The sequence below is a fragment of the Aythya ferina genome (assembly GCF_964211825.1).
Source record: "Aythya ferina genome assembly, chromosome: 13".
NCBI lineage: Eukaryota > Metazoa > Chordata > Aves > Anseriformes > Anatidae > Aythya > Aythya ferina.
In genome coordinates this window covers 8342785-8356970 of record NC_140311.1, presented here as the reverse complement: position 1 = coordinate 8356970, position 14186 = coordinate 8342785, and the positions used below count along the sequence as shown (strand labels likewise).

Genomic DNA, 14186 nt, shown 5'->3' with positions numbered 1-14186 from the left:
TGGCCCATTTTCTTTTCTGCTTTACTTTTCCACCTTTGAAATTGGAAGAATTAACAGTATTTCCCTATCTTACATAGCAGGGTGAAGATAAAGCTGCTAGCACATGCAGGATGATCATGGAGTAGCCTTCACAAGAAAGAAGGAATGCGCCATGTTGCAGAAACGCCTCAGTCCAGAGGCAGAGTGAAGCACAGCATCATATCAAACTCCTATAGCAAACAGCACAACAGCCTCCAAGAAGGAAAAACACTCCCTCAATGTCTTATAAAGATAAACCAGTGATACCCAAACTTGTCAGAAGTGGGTGATGGATGCTGAGTCTGAAGCCCCATCTGTGCAGAGAAGCCAGGCACTGTAGATGGGACACCACGAGGCCAAGTGCAGGCTGATTTACAGACTCATATGTCTTCAGGCTAGAAGAGTTTGTCTTGGGGATCTAGTCAGACCTCCTGGGTGGCACAGCCCTAGTAGCCTCACCCAGCAACTGCACATCAAGTGCACACTGCCCCAGGAAAGACATTCAGCCATGACTTTAAATGGAAAATTCCTAATTAGGCTCACAGTTAAAAATGTGCAGCTTATTTATGTCAGCACTGAAGAGCTTCTTCAAGACCTTTGACATTTTCTTAAAGATAAACACAGTGACAGACTCAAACTCACCAGACGAATGTTGCCTCTTCCCAGATACACCAGCCAGCAGGCACAAGCCATCCTCTCCCTGGCATTAACAGGGTTATCCAGCCTGAAAACCTGCTTTAACTGATAGTCCACAGCAGGGACAGCTAACGAAGGCTTCATCAAACCACCTGCTCTGCAAACACCTACCTCCCACAGGCTTCCCTCCCTACCTGAAGAGAAGTAAAACTTTCCTGCTGTAGGTATAAAGCAGCATTACTGTGAAAAACCATGACAGGTCTGTGACATGAACACAGTTCTCTGCTGGGGCAGCTGCAATGAAATTCACCTCACTCCCAGATATAAATACCTTACAGTCTGGGTGGGATTCACCTTCCATGTTTTTAGCCCTTGAGTGCAATGTACCTGGTCCAAGGGACTCAGCTGGCTTCTTGCCACAGAAAAGAAGAATTCCAGCATCCTCACCCCTGTGCAGATCAGATATCCAAAACATGACCCACTGGAATCAAGACACTCAATTTCTGTGATGTACATGAATTAACTGGTCAAAAATCCAGCTAGCGCTAAGATGCTTCCAGTTGATGCACAGGTACTTAGTTATCAGAGGAAAGGAGAGCCACACCTTGCAAGAATATGCAGAGGCAGCATCACAGAGCCCTGTGCTTACAGTATGTGACAACAGAGACTGGATGAGACCAACCCAAAGGCCAGGCTTGCTGTAGCTCTTCAATCCTGCACTTGGATGCCCTCAGGCAGTACTCAACACCCACCCAGATGCTGCCTGAGTCAGAGCAGAAGGAAGATCTGCCTATTTGAGCTCAGGCATAGGGCTGAGGCCTCCAGAAGTAAACAGGCAACAAATCTGGACCAATGTGAACCCAATCCACTGCTGTAACTTACAATTGGCTGTAGCTGCGCGCCCGGTAGCATGAACTGCATTTGCTGAGCAAACATGGCTGCGGCTGTCTTTTGCTGGATCAGGTTGTTGCGTCCATTTATTTCGAGTTGCGTTTTTAAGTGTGGGGGAGGGTGGAGATATTTGCAGTTCTCTCGGGTACACCGGCCCTGGAAAACATAATGAAACAGCATCTCAGTGCATGTAACACTCATGGCAGCCAGAGAAATTTAATTAAGGATTGTTTGGGTTACTGTAACAACACAATCATCCAGGCAGAGGCATTTTGGTACCTACTGTGCTACTTTTGTGATTTTCCTGTAGCAATGCCATACTTAGGTGAAGAAAAGAGCAACATGACTTCTGCTGCTGTAATACTTACTGAACACTGTCAAGCTAAATCCAAAAATGAAGCTTCCTGACATTAACACGATTGTTGTAAAAAAATAAAAATAAAACACAAACACCATTATTCTGAGAAGCTAGCAACAACAGTTATAGAAGCAGTATCAAAATTCCCCATTTTCTTGTGATTCTTGTTTTTCCCCTCCCTTCCAACACCAGGCCACTTAATTGGCCCTGACAACCAGACAGCGAGAAACAAAACTCTCTCTACCGCTTCCCCAGCTGCTTTGGGTGAAACGTCAGACAACTTCTCCCTAAGAAGTACCTCTGGTCTTCAGCACACATGTAGTCTGAGATTCTGGAGACTAGCAGTAACAGGAGTAATAATTAAAACAATTTCCCCTTTGTGCTTTCATTCATTAAAAGCCACGGTACTTTGTGTCACTAATTACTTTCCTCCCCTAAATCAATAAAAGTACAAGTGAAACCTGTGGCTCCCAAAAAAGCAGAGTATCACTAACAATACAAATTACCTGAAATAAACTGAAAGAATCACTTTCAAAAACTATCTGTAAACAGTACCTTGCTTTAATAGTGTTTGCAAGTAGTCATATGAATCTTCAAATAAACATTTTTTTTAATAAAATAACAAATAATAAATGCCAATAGTCCACTAACCACACAAAACTAGTGACAAATTTTAACATTAAGAATAAATAATTATTCTTAGTTTTTTTTTTTCCTTTCTCTATGTTTTTCCTCGTCAAAAGAGGCATACAGAATAATACAGACATTTTGCACAACTTATGCACAAGTTTTATAAATAACTTTTACGCAAAAATGTTTGTGTTTTTGGGTTTTGTGCATTTTTTTTTTATTTTTTTTTGGAGGAGGGGGAAGGGGACAGTAATTCTTGTGGCTATTCAGAGCCTAATAGAACAGGGCCAGACCTGAGGGACGCAGAGCTGTTACATGACAGATAACTAATAATTGCTGCTGCAGACAGCAAAGGAATAGGAGCATCCATTACCCAGCCTGTGTCCCAGGCATTCTCTCCAAGGGCTGAACACTGAGTTCTCAGCCTCAATATAATTAAGTGTGCTTTCAAAAAAAAAAACAAAAGGGCAAACGAGGTGATCTCCTGTCCCTGCCTGTTGGCAGGATCACACACAGCATAACCATAACCCCATAACCAGATCCACATGTGTACCCTGCTATACACCACCAGACACAGGGCTCAGGCTTGTGGAAACCTCCCTGTGATGTCCCTTGCCTGAACTGAGGATGCTCCCCCCCGGGGATTTTTAAGGCCTGTCTCTGCCAGTAGAAAAGTACAGGTGGAATCACTGCACAAAGCCAGTGATCTGACACCCTGGAGAGGATGGGTTTATGGGTTTTAACCCTCTCAGCACACCAGGAGAAGCAGGCTGCTGGAGCTGCAAGCTCTAGGTGTGCTTTCTGCTGCCCCTTTCCTGGTAGGGACATGGACTTCACGGAGAAGAGGGCTGCAGAGTTGGTCTGCAGCGTGGAAGGGGCTGTACAATGCAGTGTCAGACTGGAGACAGACTCCTCTTATCTGCTCTGAGGGGACCAAGCAGTTAAACACAACTCCCGGCTCACCACTCTTATTTAGAGGCAAATAATTAAATGCAAGAAGTGATGGGCTAAACCTGCTGGGACAGGAAAAAAACACTCGCAAATTTCTCGCTCTGCAAAGGCAGGCTTCTGAGTGTGCCTTGCTCCTAGAGGAGGTGCTAAGTGTCTCCTGACAACCAAACCAAAAAAGAGGAGGCTTTATAATGCTATTGTTTTGGCTTCTCTGCAATCCAACAGCACCAGATCCCTAGCAGTGAGTTAATTGCTCACAGGCCCTGAATACATGAATCTTCATCGCCAGACACTTTCTTACATCTGCTTGAAGTGAGGGTAAAAAGACACCACGCAGCTTGGTGCCCAGATAAGTCAGCACTACTAAAAGGTAAATAACTGCATTAAACCAGGAGGAGGAGACTCGTTTGGAATTAGGGTGGCCTGGGTTGTCCTTCCTGCTTCCCAGACTGATCCTGCTCACCTTGCCTGCAGACAGGAGGAACAGCAAAAGCAACCACGTTGCTTCAAGGTGACGTTAGACACCATCTTGAATCTATTTTTCCAAACCAAGCTGTTTCTGTGATCTGTTTACGGTCTTCCCCTCCCTAACCCATGTGCATTGAAGAGCTCACAAAGAAGGTGGCATCTGTCCAGCTCCATAGGATCAGGTTCCTCCGCAGCCCTTCCCATCACCTGGAACCAGAGCCCAGTTTTCAGGCTCAGAGCACGCCTGCAGCATCCCACCTCCACAGCTACTGCAGGGATGCAGACCCACTCAGAGCTGCATGCTGTCAACGGCCAGGCAGCTGCTCTATTCTAAGCTACAGCCTTCAAGGGCTTACATATTAATCCTACAAATTCTTCCTGGTTGAAACTTGGCATAAGTAGCTCATGTTGGGAAAACACTAAATTTCTACCAAATTTGGAATAAATCTGGGAAGTTGCTTCCTCACTGCAGGAATGGAGAAGATAAAACAGCTTCCATTTTTATAAATAATACTTACAGGACCTACTTCAGCTGGAAAAGGACTTTGCTATTCTAACTGAAACTTTGCATGTCACTGATAGCAGGCGCCCCTGCTTGGTGTGAAGCTTTGTGCTTCCCCCCGCCCCCCCCCCCCCTTCAAAACAGAGTTTATTTGATTTGGGGGGTTCTGAAAATAAAATGTTTCTGTTATCAGAAAAACAACATACAGCATGAGGTCTTGTCTGCAGACAGAGCTGTGAGCAGAAATCAGTGCCCAAAAGGAGGGCTACTGGTTTCAGTGAGGATTTGTGATACATATTTGCAAGGAATTAAGAGCTGCAGAGATGCTACTGCAGAGCAGAGGCTGTAAAGTGCAAGCACTGCTGTCGTTCAGGCCTTCTATGGCTCCAGGAAGGCTAAATGAATCACCATGGCATGCAAATTCAAAATCGCACCTTCAACCTAGCTCCCACTTGTCATCATTTTAGTCCCAAGCATCGTTAACTGCTGCATTTCACCATGACTGCTTAAAAGCCACAATTGAGAAGAGTTTCACTCTCCAACTCTGCTGTCGATTCTTCATCTGACGATGAATGTTAGGAACTGATGGTATGACAGAGAGACAAAACATTTCTGTTCTTGGCAACCCCAGTTCAGACATCCAGCTATGAAAAAAAAACTTTCAAAATTGCTCTAAAGCAATGGGCACTACTGAACATCCATACTGGTAGGGCTAATCTCTTCTTCTACACTTCTATCATGAAGTCTACAGTTCTCAGTGCTTCTCAGCAACACAAAAGCTTTTCAAGACTGATTTGAGCTCTACGAAAGCAGCCAGAAGGAAGAAGGAACTGACATTATTCACTTCTCAGTACCAGCTGAAACACAGCAGGGAAAACAACAGGGAACAGGTAGCAAATCTGCTGTGTGGATAGTGAGATGGGGACAAATAAGGACAACTCCATTTTATACCTGGGTTCGCCTAGGAAAATGGGAAGAGAAAATATAACAGGAGTCAGGCTCCTAAGCTTCAGATGAATATTTTTACCTCTAAAAGGCACCAATTGTTTTGATGCAGTGAGCAGCTGCGGCTCCAGCGTATCGATGCTCAGCACAAGGGCACAAGATGGTCTCAGAGCCCTACACAGTAGCACAGAGCATCACACAGGAAAGCACCTGAACTAGATGGCTGTGTGCATTTGGAAAGGCACGGTGAGAGACTGACCCACGCCACTAAGCAGCGTGCTGAGCCTGCTGTAACCACTGCATCCATTGCGCTAGAATTGGTGGAGTTTGTTTTGGTGCTGTTATTTCAGCACGAGTACCGATTCCAGGCAACACACATTCCCACCCTTTCCCAGGGTGGCACACAAGCCTCCAGCCAGGGAATCACCACCCAGCAACAGACTCTGCTGCTGGCCTTGGAAACGTGCTAAATATAGCCATATTTTCTGGCTCCTCACAAAATGGAAGGAGTATGAAGGACCATATTCATCAGCTTCTTTGCCAACTAGAGCCAGGAGGGAAAAGCATATGGACTGCAATTCCCCAGGCTTAAAAAATGGATATTAAAAATAAATCATTAAAGCATTTTATGAGAGTATCTTCTCCCCCTTCTTCCCACATACTCCCCCACCCTTACAGTAGGCTGCTGGCATGTGACTGACTCTGTGTTGCCAACTGAAGTCACGCTGTGATGGTGCATACTGTAAATGGCTGGCATCTGACACAAGCTAACGCGACAGCAGCTTGCAGTGTAGGTAACAAAGCCAGCTGTTTTGAGTGTAGCACTGATGGCAACACACTTAAATCCAGTCAGAATACCTGTATTACACCTGCTCCATTGGAGTCTGCTGGGCTGCATCTGGTCACCTGCATCCTAGCTTGGATAGATGCGGCTATGAGCACACTGCACACCCGCACATGGCTGGGTGAGCCAACCCCAAGCACGCTGCACAAATTCTCCCCTTACAGGCTGCTGAAGTGAGCCAAACCATGCTACAAAAACAAAACCTTCAGTATAAACCAAAGGCTGTGCTCACATTTGCACCACACTGCTAGGAAGTTTGTTACACACTTTAATTCAGGATGCCAGTGAGAGGTTCCAGAGCAGACGCATTTCTGGTTTTAATGACTGTGCTGTACGTCCTGTCAATCACCAGCAGTTCTCATGTGAAAATCTTTAAGCTAATGTTGCTTTTTCACACACTAGAGGCTGCAGTGGTCTTGGGCCCTGACTGTGCTGTCTTCTCCACAGACACTGGTGACACGTGCAATGACTGACAGGAAAAGGAATGAAAAGAGACCAGGCAGGAAAGGATTTCCATGTTTTGCACAAAACCAGGCACCAAAACACAGCTTGTCTACATAACTCTTCCTTGCATGAAACAGCAGATTTTCCCCCCCTCAGAGGAACTCTGTGGGGAGGCACAGTCATAGATGCGTTGGCCCTGCTTACTCAGTGCCTCTTGCTCCAGCTCTGCGGCATGAAGCGCTCTGCTTTCACCCACTCAACACATGCAGAGGCCTTCTCCTAGCTGGGGGGATCCTCGCTCCTGCCAGAGCCCAGCACAGCATTCACGTGCTGGATGTGCACCACATCCTTGGCCACCGTGGTTTTTGTAACTGCATCTGGAGGGCAGACACAGACCAGGCAGCAGACGTAGCCACAATGCATGAATTAGCGTGTGATGGGGGGAGCCAGCAACAGGGGAGCTCTGGACTTCGTCTCCTATGCCCATGCTATGAGCATGTGAGGAGCTGCATGTGCTGCCCTAGGTCTAACCCTATTGCTATCTGCTCTTGAAGATGACAGAGACACTGGCAGGCAGACTTGGCACCTGGTCCAAGCTCCAAGTCTTTCGGTAACCCTGTAAGGACTCACAGCTTCAAAGTTACCTTCCCAGGAATGCAAATGTTCAGGGAGTTGGGAACACTGTCCACCCACTCCCCTAACTCAAGTGTTTCATGTTCCCTACAGTTTGTCCCTAAGCAGTTTGTTCCACGGATGAACAACTAGCATGCCTACTGCACCGTGTGGCTCGTGTTGCTGTCTCCGATGCTGTGCCACATTCCTCTTCCCACACAAGTACAGGGTTGTGCTGGAGGAAGAAGGCTGTCCATCTCCCTGCTGGAGCAAAATGCCTAGCAAACATCAAATAGCATGGAAATGGCAACTAGAAAACAAAGGAAGCTGGGGCAGACAAGTCAGCCTGATCATTAGCAAGTGCTATGTCTCACGGATTGGTGTTCATGCAGCCAAGCTGTCACTTGCTGCAGTTCAAAGACTAGTTCTCTACATACCTTATCTGCAATTCCTTTCTACGGACTAATGAAATGTTGAAGTTACGCTGCTGACTGAGTCAGTGGGAAGTACAATCTTGTAGCCTCCCTTGAACATTGACCAAAGCACAGTACATCAGATAGCTTCTCCTTAATTGCAATGCTTTTTTCCTTGTAGTGTTAGAGCAGCTGACTTTCAGAAAGAGGTTTTAGAATATGATTATGTACAAAGCCCTGCTCCTCACAAATGTGTTCTCATTGTTCTCAGTGGCTGTTGGCCCACTTACAAGGATTTTAACAAGCCGGTCTAGAAGGACCTGGATAAGTGAGAGACCATCCTTAGGCCAACACAGATCAACTCCACCTATTCTCCCCACTTTTAGCATTTCCCAGGCAAGGAACTCCAACACATCACTCTCCCTGCAGCTACAAAGCTACTCCTGATTCCCAAATGCAGTTTTGCACCTCCTGTAACTGAAGTCCCAAACTCCTTGTTTCACCCCAGAAGGCCAGAACAGCAATTATTTCTTTCCTGTTTGAGAAAGTGCCATACTTAAAGACTGCAGCCACATCTATCTCCATCCTCAAACCTCTCTTCTCTAGACTATGCAAACCACACTCTTTCAACTCTGAACGTGGTCTCTAAACCTTTCATTAGGAGCAGCTTTCTCCAGTCACCCTGCACCCCTGCTGATGTGTGTGCATGCACAGGGTACAGAGCTCCAGAAAACCCCTTACCATTGCTGTGGAGATTGGACTTTTTTTTTCCCCCTACCTGCCCTGCAGATGATGTTGCTGTTTATACATCCTAATACGACATTTTCTTTGCTTGTAGCAGTATAGCATTTTTGGTTGACTCTCAAAAAGCCTCCATCAAGCAGCAGATTATTTACTTCTCATTTCATACTGCTTTTATTGAACTTATACCTTTTTTCTAGATTATTTTTCCAACTTGTCAAGATTATCTGCAACTCTAGACCTGGTTCTCTGAAGTGCCTGTAGTTCCTCCCAGCTCAGAACACCCTACAAATTTAACAAACACAATCTCTATTCCATCATTCAAATCATCAGGAAAAAAAGAATCAAATAAACTGAACAGTCTTGCCAAACACATTCTTCTAGGCTGCTACTGAACTCTTAGCAGTCTTCCAAACAGTTACAGGTTGTCACACAGAAGTTTCTCCTATGCTTTATTCCCTGTCTTGCCTGAAAACTGATTTGTGCCATATCACAAAGACTCCCAAATCAAATGTCAGTGCTCCATCTCCATGTCTCTGAAATAACCCGTCCCAAAGGATTTCAAATTCTACTGCTTCCTCCACTCCTCTCTTGCCATCCTTGTTAGATGCTAGAGAGCTAGTGGTCTGCACCCGTCCTGGGACAGGACTATTTGCAATCAAGCATGCATTTGTACATAATGTTTCATACAAAGGAACTGTTGGTCTGAAGTTACTTGCAACGGTCTAATAAAAAACTACAGCAAATCTGTGGGTTGGTTTTTTTGGTTGTCTTTTTTTTTTTTTCTTCAGGTGCTGGTTTAACCTGACATTTTTCAAATGCAGGTGTAAGACCCACTTACCTCTCAGTAGCCCACAGACTACTGTTAAGATGTAGATCCCTGCTGAGAACAGTTCATAGCTGAAAAAGTATAATGTTATCTTCTAGTGAGAATTACCAGATGGCTGATCAGCCTTGAACGGAGGGGGAGCAACACACATTTCCTACTGTTCAGAAGTATCAAAGTATATGCATAAAAATGCTAGTTACGGCTGATCTGGTAACTTCCAGTCACAGATAATACAGCTCTTGTGAAATGCATGGTCTAGCTAAGAACGAGTACAGTTCATGAATATGTGATTTGCTGGAGATACATTTCAAACAACCCATAAAAATCACAAAACCACAGCTTTGCAATGTCTGTAGGATGAGCTTTGCCTCACTTCTTTGAACTTCTCACCTTCTGTATCCAAAGAGCCACCTCCCTGAGCCTGAGCAGACAGATGAGAAGAAAAGTGCTGAAAATACCCCAAATGCTCTTTCGTCCTAAGTCAGCTCCCCCTGCAGTAGCTAGACAAACCTCTTCAGATTTTGTTGGGAGCAAACAGAGCAAAGCCAAATGCTTTTCAAGTTCCTACTATCATATAGCTCAGAAGAGTGCTACAAACAAGAAAAATGATTCCACGCATCACCATGTAATTCACTTAATTGGCCTCATGTCAGGGACAGAAGCAATCCCCCCCTCTCAGGGCTGGTGCCAAGGCGTCTAACCACGCTGCAGCTTCTGCTCCGATGAAATGATGCTCTCTGCTGCAGCAGCAGCTTGTCAGTTCAGACGCAGGCTGCTCAAACAAAGAAGGTCAGGTCTTTTGTCAGGGAACAGAGGGCAAGTCAGAAGTACCTTTCACCCTCCCCCCAATCTTATTTCCTGGCAGAAAGAGACACGCTGCCATTTCCTACATACTGTTTGAAGAGGTGCTTCCTACAGAGGAGTAAAAACTCTCAAGTTGCCTCAGACATCCATAAACTTCAGGGGAAAAACTGCCTCTGTCACAAGCTCCCAGCGCTACCAAGGCTTGTCACTGAAATAGCAAAGGAATTTCCATTGGCTTCAATGAGCGCCAGGTCAAGCCCTCTCTGAGAAAGCCTAGATGTGATTTTGACTGAAGCAAGTGAACTCTGATGTTTTGCATGATTTCAAATGAAAGCAGGTGACATCTGGCAGCTCCAAAGAGTTTGGGCCTTTTTGAACTGAAAGCTCAAAGCAAAGCCCAGTGGTATGTGCAAGCACAGGGCAGCTAGCAAGCTCTCAGAGTGAACCAAGGAGCCACATCGTGCTCACCCCAGGGAAGAGATGCTGGTACATTCTCCAGTCCTGCTCTACCTTGTTCTCTCCCTATAGCTGTGGGCAGAGCTCTGGGAGGCCAACCAGGAGGTAAGCAAGGATTTGGGCTTCAAAAACATTCTGTTCCTCTGCAGCCTTTAAAAAGGCAGATGGGGCAAATATAGTCACTTCAGTCCAGTGAGGCTTTTTACATCCAGTAAATTAGAAAAATGCAGAAGGAATGGGAAGCTGAGACAAAAACCCCTGGCTCCAGCACATTGGCACCATTCATCAGTCTCCCTGTCTGACCCTTGTGACTGCTTTGCTAGAATATTTTTGCTTTGCAGGGAGGTGGAAGGAAGGCCAGGAGGAAGCAAAACGTCAGCATCATTTTTGCAAGTACATTTGAGTCCAGGCAAAAGCCATCAACAGCCTGCTGAGGGGGACTGCTCATCTAACAGTGCTGGAGACCTGTACCTCCATCTCTCTGTCATTCAGGCCTTTGCCCATGAAAGCCCAAACCAAAGGTGAAGAGACCATGTTCCTGCACACCCCTGCCTTGGGGGAAGATACTGTGCTGGAGCCCTTGGGTTGAAGACAGAGGAGCAGGGTATTCAGAAGCTGAGACAAGGTACTAACCAACAGCTGCACTGATTATCCAGGAAGGAGTTTTCATCTAAACAAACTCATTATTTCCCCCTTTGTGGCTTTTTCAGGCCACACAGCACCCCAGGCAAGCTCAGGGGACCTGATACCGCGACCGCTTCTCCATCCCAAGACAGGGAAGCAAGTTGCCCTTCCAACCTGCCACAAACCCAAGCTGATGGGCCTTCGGTCGTGCACCTGTCCTACAGCTTGACAGGCCCTCATCAGCAGGCTTTGTGTGACAAACAGCAGCACTTTGCTCATACAGGGGACATGCTTCCCATCATGGGACAGGAACAGTTCAGCTACTAAACAATTTCACCAGTACTTTTGAAGCTAAGCACAACTTTTTTTTTTGGTGAGTGAAATAGTGTTGAAGTAGACATCAGAAGCAAAATGCTGGAAACTGATGCACAGTGTGGACAAACACTATTGCAGACACTGGTCCTTTCAAATGGAATGCACAAAGCTATAAAGCACTTGGGCCAGGGGTTTCTCAACATCAGAGGCTTTCTGCTGGGATACAAACATGCTTATCTAGGACTCTCTTAAAAAGTCTGCAGCCTAAAAATGTTTGTGAAGCCAATTTTGTCACATAGCTCATAACAGAACACAAGAGAAAAACAAAGCCAACAGTGCAACATTTCTACATCAGTGTACCCTTTTTGGTATCACCTTAACCAGTGACAACCATAACTGCTACCAACTCTGCAGGCAAATCCTGCTCCACACAGACAGGATGGCTTGTTAGCATGGAGCTCGTGTATTTAAACAAGTACCATCACCCTGGCAATTTTTTAAAAATTTTAATTAGAAATAAGGGTGACATGTTTCTGTTGTTTTCTGGTGGACTCCAAGTAGCCACAGGCACCAGCTTAGTCTCCCCACTCCTCATTCACCTGGCAATTAGGAAAGCCGAGAGCTGCTGTGAGTGAAATTTACTTTTGCACATTGCTGAATACAGCAATGTTCTGCTGAATTTCCCCAGGACAGCACAAAGAGGTCATGGCTGTCCTGCTTTCATGTAGGATTTTCATTCCAAGCTGTTTGTTATACTTGAAGTTCTTACAAACTCAGAACAGTTATTTTGTTGGGGAAAAGCCCTGTAGCTCCTTCATTATATTTTTACAACTTGACAACTCTTTCCAGCTCTGTTCTCCTGCCAAGCTCTCTTCATTCAGGCCAATGGCATGCTCTGCTATGCTCAATGAAAAACGCGTATTGATTTTACGTTTTTTGTTTTGTGGAACATTTTTGCTTGCTCCAAGCAATGGACAGTGTTTACCAAGTCCAAGACATATATATTGAAAGAGTACAGCACTGTCAAAGCATATTTTTTTATGAACTGCAGAGCCAAAGAGCAGGAAAACATATTTATGTGAGAGATTACTACTTGTGTTGAACAGCAATCTCATTTCACAAAAGAGGAAAAAAGTGGTGTTTTTTGTTTTTTTTTTTTTTTAAACACTTATCCAGCAATACATTTTGATCAAGTTATGTTTTGTTCACAATCCGTTAACAGCACATACTTGAAACGAGGTTAAAACAGAACGGAAGTGTCATCAAGTTTGGAGTTCTGAACTTATCATTTGATCATATCTAATGTCTTCAAAGTATTCTGCTATGCTCCCAGGTTCAGGAATGTTAAAAGCATAGTGAAATATTTCTTTAATACAGTATCAAATACAAGTTTTCTCCAAGTGCAACAAGCTTTTATAGACATCCCTAGCCTTAGAACTGTTCAAGCAACGGATCAATAACAATTATGAAAGAATGCATTTAGTGCCCTGTAAAGAGAGCAAGCTTAAAAGCTTGTTTAGCCCTAGGATCACTGCATGTATTTAGAGTAGGACATAAAGCAGGTGACATCCTCCAGTGTTAATATTCCTAGGGGTGAATGTTTCTGTGTGGAGATATTCTTAAGTAAAGAAATTGATTCTACCTGGAAGATAGAAACACTGGCATGTCATTGATTTTTTTCTGTAATAATTAAAAAAAAAAAAAAAAAAACTATGCCAGTCTCAAACAATATTGCACAAATACAGTATTAAAATCAACAATAACAAAAAAAAAAAAAAACAAAAAAAATTCTTTAATACGTTTTACACCTTTTGTCAGTGTTGCTCCAGATTGCTATTACACCAGGCCAGCTTTTGACAATACGAGGTGTAGTTTGTCTTGCTCCTTAAACCACTTTTTCATTGCAAATCCCATAATCCAATTCTACAACTTTCACTGGCTGATTGAATCTGTCAAGGTCATATGGAAAGTTGATGCTTCTGACCTTCCTCTACCTACAGTCTGTTGAATATTACAATTGAAGCAGGCAAACCACACGTAGACAGACCCAAGCAAAGTACATTAAAGCCCAGGAGAATAAACGTTAAAGCACTGTGTTCATGAATACAAATATCAGACGTGTGACCACCTCTGGCTGCCTCACTCCTTGAGTTTACACAAGGGAAAAGACAAACAAGGAAGCACAGACTGTTAACTAAGAGGCCAAACCCCAAACCCTCTCTCCTGTCCTATGGAGGGCAAAGTGATGCTCAGAAAGCCTCATTCTCCCTGTGCTTTGGAGATAATTAAAAACAAAACAAAAAACACAGAAAATGAACCTGCAAATAAAAACTTCTCCCCCCCAATTTTTAGAACTTGGCAGGAAATAATATCTTACCATCTGAGAATTAGCCCAATTTTTGTTCATGTTGTTGCTTCACTCTGAAAGCAACAGCTTAATGGGCATAAACAGATTCCTGTTTTTCAAAAAATAATGAAAAAGTTAAAAAAAAAAAAAATTATTTCCATCTGGGCTGACAATTCACAGGGAGAATCCTCAGTCTGGAAAAATAACTTGGCAGGATGTTTTTCAGCCTCAGCTACGAAGGGGCTGCCATGGAGTAACACAGCTGCACCGTTGTGCCAGCAGCTCTCTGGGCAGGGAAGGATGCTGGCTGGGCTCTCCTAGCTCCAGCTATCAGAGGGGGGCACACCACAGAAGTTCC

General features: G+C 44.5%; 1 protein-coding gene across 8 annotated transcripts in view; it reads right to left on the bottom strand.

The window, feature by feature from the left end:
• The window catches only part of MBNL3 (muscleblind like splicing regulator 3), a 107399-nt gene that overhangs the window by 42874 nt on the left and 50339 nt on the right, over positions 1–14186 (bottom strand). For all 8 annotated transcript variants that reach the window (XM_084534431.1, XM_084534437.1, XM_084534438.1 and 5 more), the window contains one exon: positions 1537–1701. In XM_084534431.1, the coding sequence (XP_084390557.1) occupies positions 1537–1701 (165 nt within the window). The remainder of the gene's footprint in view (positions 1–1536; positions 1702–14186) is intronic.